Raw genomic sequence first — 9,611 nt, 5'->3', positions numbered from 1 at the left:
CCCTTTTAAAGTTATTTGAAGTTCCTAATTGGTTACTATTCCCCTGATGATGTATTTATTGCCCTTAATTCGGAGGAGAATCATTTTGTCGCTCAAAGGCAGTCACTATGTCCCTTTTAAAGTTATTCGAAGTTCCTATGTGGTTACTATGCCGCTGATAATGTTTTTATTATTGCCCTCATTTCAAAAGGGGAATCATTTTGTAGTCCAAAGGCAGTAGCTATGTTCCTTTTGAAAATATTTCAAGCCCCTTTGCAGTTACTTTGGAGTCGCTACCAAGTCCCTTTCGCTAGACAGTCGTTATGTCCAATTTGAAGACATTTGAAGTTCTTATGTACTCACTATGCACCTGATAATGTATTTATCACACATATTTTAAAACTGTCATTTTGTAGTTGCAAGGCAGTCACTAGGTCTGTTTGAAGTCCCTATGTGGTTACTATGAGTAATGTATTTATAGCCCTTATTTTGGAAAGTCACTACGCCCATCCCATTATCAGTTCCTATGCATTCATTAATGCAGGGAGCGGTCCGAAGTCAATCGAAAACGTCAGCCAATCGGGCCCCGCCGAGTCTTCCCCGGGGCCCTCCGGTCCTAAATAATAGGTCAGGGATGAGTAGACATTGATCAGGCGGCCCCTCACTCAAAATCCTCTCCGATTAAAAATGCCGCACGCATTTCAATCCGCGATTCGTGCAGACCGAAAGGAAAGCCTGGCGGGTGATTGATGCGCCATTAACATTAAGAAAACACTCTTCCGTTCGTTCATTACGCGGGAGGAATATTTTTCATCGTGGTTTAACACGTGCATGATGGGAAACGACGGGGAGGGGGGGCGGTGGGGGGGTTCACCCAGTGGAAAAAAAAAATGTCTTTGCGCCTGTAAAGCAATTCCAAAGTAATGGGAACCCTCCTGCCCGTGGAGGCAGGCCGACGATCAATGTCATCAAAGACCCCCCCCTCCAGTTACACCCCCACAGGCCATACATCACTTCCTGCTGCTTTCGATTCGCTCTTCTCTTACGCTAGGGGGCACAAACTTGCGGCCCCCGGGGTTATAGTTCGAGGCCCCCGTCTTGCTGGGAAGGTAAAAGGGAGATCGTGTATTATTTGACCACTAGACGTGGCTGTATGAGTGCTACGAAGTAAGCGGAAGAATATAAGCTAAGGAGACTGAAAGTGACAGACTGAAAACACTCTCTCTCACTCCTGCTCCCTGTTTATCACTATTCTCACTTTCACTTCTCTGTCTCTCATATTCTTTATCTCTCTCTTTCTATCTGTTCCTTCTTTTTCTCTCTCTACTACCCCGCCCTTCCTTTATTTCTATTCTCCCTTTCTTTCCCTCTTTCTTTCTTTTTTGATTCTTTCTCACCTACTCTATCACTATCTCTATTTTTATCCTCTCTTTCTTTACCTCCCGCTTTCTCTCTTTTTATTCTTTCTCTCTTTGTCTCTTCGTCTTGCTCTTTTTTTCACTCTGTCTTTCTCTATCCTCTTTTTTTTCTCTCTTTCTATTTCTCTGTGTGTCTCATTTTCTCTTGTCCCTTTCTCTTTCTTTACCCCTCTCTATCTTTGACTCTTTCTTTTTGTCTTTCTCTTTTCCCTTTTGCTTTCTTTCTCTCACTCTCTAGTTCTCTCGCCCTTTCTTTCTCTCTTTCTTCTTCCTTTTCTGTACATCTCTTGCTTTCTATTTCTCTCTCTCTTTTTTCTCTTTCGTTGTGCCGTTCTCTATTCTCTCCTTCTTGATCACACTTTCTATTTCTCTCTCTTTATTTCTCTCTCTCTCTCTCTCTCTCTCTCTCTCTCCCTTTCTCCATTTTTTCTTACTTGTTTTTCTGTCTTTTTCTTAATCTCTTTCTTTCATCTGATCTCCCCTCTCCCATCTTCTCTCTTTTCCTTTTTCCTTCTCTTTCTCTATAATCTACAACTCTGTTCCCCTCGTGCTATCATCCGTTCGACACCTCTGATTTATATCCATACTGTTGTATTTTTTTAAGCAGTGAATTGTTTTTTACCACTAGGAGGCGCTAAATAATACACTGTCCCTTTAAGTTCAGCCCATACGGATCATGGATTAATTTATTACTGATTGATCGATTTTCACATGATTTCTTAATGTTTTTATTTATTTTTTGAATCTTATTTCGTGTAGAAAATGGAAAAAAGCTGATATTTGAGAACAGCGGAATATTCTTAACAGAACTTACTTGTGGAAAACCCAATTTGGCCCAACCTCCCCCAGACCCAAGCTCCATCAGTCCCCAAGTAAATCGAGTTTGAGACCCCTGTCTTATAATACTCGAGGACAAACATTGTTTCCCCGGTTTCACCTTATATGGGCATGGTGAAGAAAAAAATGACAAAAAGTTCCCCCAAGGCTCCACCCTCAAACAAGAAAAGACCCCTCCCCGAATCAAAACCACTAAATCTCTACAACAACTACAACAGTTCATTCCCATTTTTTCTACACATTTGCATATGAAAAGAATGCTGATTTTTTTTTGCAGTTTTTTCCCGAAATATATGTTTTTGCAGGGGAAGGGGAAAGGGGGCCGTGCCCCCCTTCCTAGTAGGGAGTGAAGCGACTGCACCCTCCTCTGTAAAGGCTAGCCTGCAACATCAAAGATGAAAACAAAAGCTCCAATCAGTATTTTATAGTTTTTAAACGGAACATAATCGTTTTATGAATTATTCAAATCCATCTTCCCCTTTTCCTTCCTGTGTTGCCTCCCTAAAAAAATTGTGCTTATAGTATTTAAATCCCTTGTATAGGATTTCTCTTTGAATATTTAAAAGTTGTATTTATTTAAAAAATATTTATCTTTTTTTAATTTATTTTTAAAATAATCAATTTTAGAAGTGATATGAATCAAAATGAGTAAAAACACATTGAATGGATTTTAAAATTAAAGGATTGCAAATGATAAAAACACTTATTTTATTATTTGAACTGATTGAATTCATGCAAATGCATTGAATTATATTCAATAAAAACATTCAAATGTTTCAAAATAATCGTAAGTTTGATTAAAACTCATTTCATAAATGAAAAATCATTCAATTATAATTTATTTCTTGTAAACTTGCTAAATATTGTCAAAAATAAGATTGATATTTGTGCACTATAACAATCTAAATTAATATGATAAAAATATCCAAAATAAAATAAATTAATCCCAAAAAATACACATGTATAAATAAATTGGTGGTATATCTAAATGAGCTGGTCAGAAATTGGGTAAAAATCAGAAAATGTCTGAAAAAAGTTTGCAATGACATAACTCAATTACTCAGCTAACGAAAAAAACATACAGTGAAGAAAATAAGTATTTGAACACCCTGCTATTTTGCTATTCCTCCCACTTAGAAATCATGGAGGGGTCTGAAATTTTCATCATAGGTGCATGTCCACTGTGAGAGAGATAAACTAAAAAGAAAAACCCAGAAATCACAATGCACAATTTTTTAACAATTTGTGTTATATAGCTGCAAATAAGTATTTGCACACCTGAGAAAATGAACGTTAATATTTGGTACAGTAGCCTTTGTAAGTTTTTCACCAGGTTTGCACACACTGCAGGAAGGATATTGGTCCACTGCTCCACAAAGATCTACTCTAGATCAGTCAGGTTTCTGGGCTGTCGCTGAAAAACACGGAGTTTGAGCTCCCTCCAAAGATTTTCGATTGGGTTCAGGTCTGGAGACTAGCTGGGCCATGCTACGGAGCCACTCCTTGGTTTTCCTGGCTGTGTGCTTCTGGTTGTTGTCGTGTTGGAAGACCCAGCCACGACCCATCTTCAATGCCCCGACTAAAAGAAGGAGGTTGTTCCCCAAAATCTCACAATACACAGCTGCTGTCATCTTCTATTTAATGCAGTGCGCTCGTCCTGTCCCATGTGCAGTAAACCACCAAAGCATGATGCTACCACCCCCATACTTACAGTAGGGATGGTGTTCTTCGAATTGTACTCTTCATTCTTCTTCCTCCAAACACGCTTCATGGAATTATGACCAAAAAGTTCTATTTCTGTCTTGTCTGATCACAAAAAAATATTCTCTCATGACTCCTCTGTATCATCCAAATGGTCATATGCAAACTTAAAACGGGCCTTGACATGTGCAGGGGAACCTTTTGTGCCATGCATCGAGACCCCACGAGGTGTTATCTTGCATGGGGCTCCACTTCGATTGAGATTGACCGTCATGTTTAGCTTCTTCCATTTTCAAATGATTGCTCCAACAGTGGACCTTTTATCACCAAGCTGCTTGGCAATTGCTCTGTAGCCCTTTCCAGCCTTGTGGAGGTGTACAATTTTGTCTCTGGTGTCTTTGGACAGCTCTTTGGTCTTCGCCATGTTCCCAATTAACGTGTTACTGATGGTATGGGGTGGACAGGTGTCTTTGTGCAGCTAACCACCTCAAACAGGTACATCTGATTCAGGATAATACATGGAGTGCAGGGGGACTTCTAAAGAGCGGACTTAGAATTCTAGACGATACTCAGGTGTTCAAATACTTATTGGCAGCTGTATCACACACATAAATTGTTAAAAAGTCCTGCATTGTGATTTCTGGATTTTTCTTTTTAGTTTATCTCTCTCACAGTGGACATGCACCTACGATGACAATTTCAGACCCCTCTATGATTTCTAAGTGGGAGCAATAGCAAAATAGCAGGGTGTTCAAATACTTATTTTCCCGACTGTATTATTTTAGTTACTGAGCTTAATAAAATCTATATAAAAAGGGGGAAAATAAATCTACAAAACATGTAAAAATTTAATTTAATTTTGGACAAAAAAAAATCAATAACGTTTGGCTCTATTTTATTCTGTTCTGTCTCCTTTCCTATCTACGAATAATCCGTTTCCACAATCAATTTTTGATATCGCATTACGACTTTCCATCGTATATTTATTCAAATTCGATCTTGACTTTTACGGGCTCCGTTAATTTTGAAGATGGGATCGTTGGCCGCTTGAAATCGGGGCAAAAGGGAGGAGGGATTTGAAGGCAAAAAAAAAAAAAAAGGAAGAAAGTTTAAAGTAATAAGGAGGAAAACACAGGCCACTGTTTTAATTAAGTAAATGAAGAGGAAATAATGGTTGTAATTAATGAAGGCTTTTAGCTAGCAGCTGCACTATAGGGGAGGGAGGTAGGGGAGGTAGTTTGGGGGACGCATTGGGGGGAGGTGGGACGGGCACATGTCAGCGTTGCCGCATTTTATTTATTTATTTATTTTCGGTTTGTCTTTCAGGGTACCAAAAAGCCTAACCCAAATTTGGTCGCTTGAGCGCAAATGCGGATGCTCTGTGATTTCTTCCAGCCAATCACCAAATGTATTTATTTTTATTTCAAGAAGCAGGATTTACTCATACAAAATGAAATATATTATAATTTAGTATATGAATATGTTTATGTCGTAAAATTATTCAATTATAGTTAAATGGATTGTGTTGATTTGTGGTTGATTTATATTTAATCAAATATTAATATATTTTCTAGACTATAGGTCCTGATTAAAATGGCTTGATTTTCTGTGTTTTGTGCAGTTATTGGAGGGAATGCAGCCGACTCTGAACCAATTGAAGAGGCTCCACCTGTTCCTATTGTAATACTTGGAGTTTATATTGGTATTTAGTGGGAGTTTATATTGGTATTTATCTCTGCTAGATAAAACTGACTTAACTTTTTCCTGTTTTTGTGCACTGTTATTGGAGGGAATGCGGCCGACTCTGAACCAATTGAAGAGGCTCCACCTGTTCCTATAGTAATATTTGGAGTTTGTGTTGTTTTTTTATCTCTGCAAGATAAAAATGACTGGATCTTTCTGTGCTTTTGTGCAGTTATTGGAGGGAATGCAGCCGACTCCGAACCAATTGAAGAGGCTCCACCTGTTCCTATCGTAATATTTGGAGTTTATATTGGTATCTATCTCTGCAAGATAAAACTGACCTGAGCTTTACTATTTTAGTGCACTGTTATTGGAGGGAATGCAGCCGACTCCGAACCAATTGAAGAGGCTCCACCTGTTCCTAAAGTATTATTTGGAGTTTGTATTGGTTTTTATCTCTGCAAGATAAAAATGACTTGATCTTTCTGTGCTTTTGTGGACTGCCATTGGAGAGAATGCAGTCGACTCCGAACCGGGCGAAGAGGCTCCACCCACTTTAACAAAAATCTTTGGTGTTTGTGTTGTCATATTGCTTTGAAAGGGTAAACTGGCTTTATGTTTTGTGCACTTTTATTGTAAGGAATGCAGCCTACTGTAAACTAGTCGAAGCGGCTCCACCAACCTCTATAACAGTCTTTTTAATTGGTTTTGGTAGTTTGCTCGGCAAGATTACACTGACTTGCATTTTTGTGCAAAGTCATTTGAGGGAATCCAAACCAGTCAAAGAGGCTCCACCCATTTTTATAAAAACATTTCGAGTATCTGTTTATTTCCGGTTTACCACTCTAAACTGAATACAATTTTGTGTACTTTTGTGCAATGTTCTTTGAGGGAATGCAGACAACTCTAAATCAGTTGAAGAGGCTCCCCCATTTATATCAACCATTTTCGAGGTATTTCTCCTTGTATTTTGCTTTGCATTTTGTAAACTATTAGTGGAGGGAATACGGCCTACTCCAAACTAGATGAAGAGGCTCCACCCACCTTTATAAAAAGTTTGTTTTGGTAGTTTATACAGCAAGGTTAAACTGTTATGGGCGGGAATACAGTCGACTCGGAACAAATAAAGGCGGATCCACCTGTTTCAATTATCAGATGGGTATATATATATCTGTTTTTGGTTTTAGATTTTATCAAACATATATCCACCCCAATTGTGACTTATACGGCTTTTACTTTTAGATCAGTTTAACTTCTTATCTTTTACTGTATAATACTTTTATTTCATACTTTACTAGAACAGCTTTCTTCCATCTTCGCAACATTGCTAAAATCCCTCCTATGCTGTCTCAGATGCGGAGATTATAATTTACGCGTTTGTTTCTTCCCGTCTCGATTACTGTAATGCACTACTCTCTGGTCTCCCTATCTGTGCAGCCCTTTGAGACTCTTTGTAATAAAGGGCTATATAAATAAACATGACTTGACTTTTATGTTTTGTCCTTCAGTTGCTTTAATTTCTATTTTTAGATTGCAGTGTTCCCTCATTTGGGGGTACTACTCTTGTCGGGTGTGGTTCAATGGCTGAAAATCCAGAGGCCATCAGCTGCCATCACTATAAGTCTGGATAAGCCTCCCTCGGGCACCTTTCCTCACATGGTTAGTCTGTGCCTTGCAATAATCATATTTTATTCCTATTATTATTTATTTTGTTTTTAATGTATTTTAACCATTGCGTGTGTCTGTGTATGATGTGTTTCGGGTTGGGGGAGGGGAGCGGGGATTTTATTGTTGTATGCTGAATGTTTTTATACAGCACTTTGAGAGACATTTTTTTTTTGCATTACAAATTAAATTTTCTTAATCTATATTACGCTTGGCTGGTGTGACTAATTCTCCAAAACAATCCAGAAAATCCGGCATATAAATCTGAAACAATGACACCCTCCAGCAAGGCCCGTGTCCAAAAAAGTAACAATTATAAACCAGTAGTTGCGGTTTCCTCTAAGATCGATACCAAAATCATTTTCATCTTTGATGTTAGCTGCAAAGCTAGCTAAAAACAATCATTAACGTTTGACTCCCCTTAGCAGGAAACGAATGACGTGTGGAGAAATTCCCAGTCTCAGCTAAATTTCAGTCCAAAAAAAAAAATAAGCTGGAGGCCAATTTATGCGACCGGGGAGTCGGGGTATACAACAGCTTCCCTTTTTCATTTACTGAAGTGGCAATGATTCACATCGGACATTAAAATTCGGTCACGGCCGGCGAAAACACATTTCACGGCGGTGACAAGTTAGCAGCCACTCAAGGGCTTTTCTCGACGCTTAATCAAGCAACAGAGTACCGGTGTATTCAAATACTTCCCATTCGACGCACTCGCGGTGTTGTTTGACTTCGAAACAATCGGAGGAATGAGTCAAATGAAGCTTCATGAAGCACTTATGGTGTTTTCTAACTCTTCAACGTGGGGCTCTTCATTTAAAAGGGAAGGATTTCAACATAAAACCCAATAGAATCATTTAAGTGTTAAAACGGGGCTTCGTGAAGCTTCATGCAAGGTATCACCAAACGTATCGTGAAACGGAAATTGAATCCATTTTCACAATATTGAACAAAGAGCACCATCTAGAGCAGGGGTGGTCAAACTACGGCCGGTGAGGTTTTTGATCCGGGTCGCCAAACAAACATGGTATAAATATTAGGAAAAATTATAAAATGGTAAATAAATGTCTTGTCCCCAGTGTTTTTGTGTCTTTATGTGTCTGTATTCATTGAATTCCACGCGAGAAAAAAAGAAAAGCTATACAAGCTAGCCCTATTGCATCTTTATTGCTTTAAATAAAATATGACTGAATGAAAAAATGTTGTCTTGTCCCCAGTGTCCCTTAGTGTCCCCCCACCCCATAACAATATGTTTTTCTTGAAGTATTAATGTGTAATGACCTCAACGCTAACATTCAAAAAGGTTGGTCTCTCTCTCTCTCTCTCTCTCTCTCTCTCTCTCTCTCTGTCTCTCTCTCTCTCTCTCTCTCTCTCTGTCTCTCTGTCTCTCTTTGTTCCTCTTTGTCTTGGTCTTTTTTACCTTCTTTTGCTCCCTCTTCCTTTTCCCTCTCTTTTCTCTCCTTCTCTCTTTCCATTTCTCTTTGGATTTTGTTCTTTCTCTTTCTTTCCCCCTCTCTTACTATTTCTCTTTTTATCTTTTTCTCTCTCTCCAACTCTCTCTCTCCCACGCTCTGTCTCTCTTTGTTCCTCTTTGTCTCTCTCTGTCTTTTTACCTTCCTTTTGCTCCCTCTTCCCTTTCCCTCTTTTCTCTCCTCTCTTTCCATTTCTCTTTGTATTTTGTTCTTACTCTTTCTTTCCCTCTCTCTTACTATTTCTCTTTTTATCTTTTTTTTCTCACGCTATCTCTCTCTCTCTCTCTCTCTCTTGCTCCCTTTTCTCTCACTCTCTCTTTTCCACTCTCTCCGTCTCTCTTTGTCTCTTTCTCTCTGTGTCTTTTTACCTTCTTTTGCTATTTCAATATATTTTTTAATATTTTTTTTAGGAAATGTTATTGTGTGCTGCCCTTAGGGCTAGCATTTAAAAAGCTAGCTCTGTTGCTTTTCTTGTACTTTATTGACTTTCACACAAAAAACTAAAAATAGATAATTTACATTAACTAATGGATTATTGATAAGATCATCAATTTGTGTTTTTTTTCAAATATATTTGTCGATTTAAGTGTCAAACCCTTGCAATGACGAATGCTTATGTTGCCAGGGTTGTTCCATTTGTGATTGGTCTTCACCCATGATTGCAGTGAGGCCAATCGGATTGGTTAGGGTTGGTCTACTTTATGGAACCTAGGATGTTCTTAACAAAGAAGGCTCAGGGGAGACTTTTAGAACAGGATTTTGTGCATTATGAAGGTTTGTACAGACCTCCCTTGTTCTCCTTGCATGTTCAAAATTCATCGTATTTTCTTCTTAATTGAGGTGACTGTAAAACTAC

At 38.6% G+C, this 9,611-nt stretch overlaps 1 protein-coding gene across 5 annotated transcripts in view; it reads right to left on the bottom strand.

The window, feature by feature from the left end:
* Nucleotides 1–2,095: 2,095 nt before the first annotated feature.
* rbfox3a (RNA binding fox-1 homolog 3a) overlaps nucleotides 2,096–9,611 on the bottom strand; it is a 537,286-nt gene continuing 529,770 nt past the window's right edge. For all 5 annotated transcript variants that reach the window (XM_088322988.1, XM_088322991.1, XM_088322992.1 and 2 more), the window contains one exon: nucleotides 2,096–2,615. In XM_088322988.1, the coding sequence (XP_088179114.1) occupies nucleotides 2,571–2,615 (45 nt within the window). In that variant the 3' untranslated portion in view covers nucleotides 2,096–2,570. The remainder of the gene's footprint in view (nucleotides 2,616–9,611) is intronic.

This window comes from Urocampus carinirostris, chromosome 19 (genome assembly GCF_059441175.1).
Source record: "Urocampus carinirostris isolate Australia breed hairy pipefish chromosome 19, RoL_Ucar_1.0, whole genome shotgun sequence".
NCBI lineage: Eukaryota > Metazoa > Chordata > Actinopteri > Syngnathiformes > Syngnathidae > Urocampus > Urocampus carinirostris.
The sequence above is the reverse complement of the archived record's forward strand: the minus strand, read 5'-3'. Positions and strand labels throughout refer to the sequence as shown.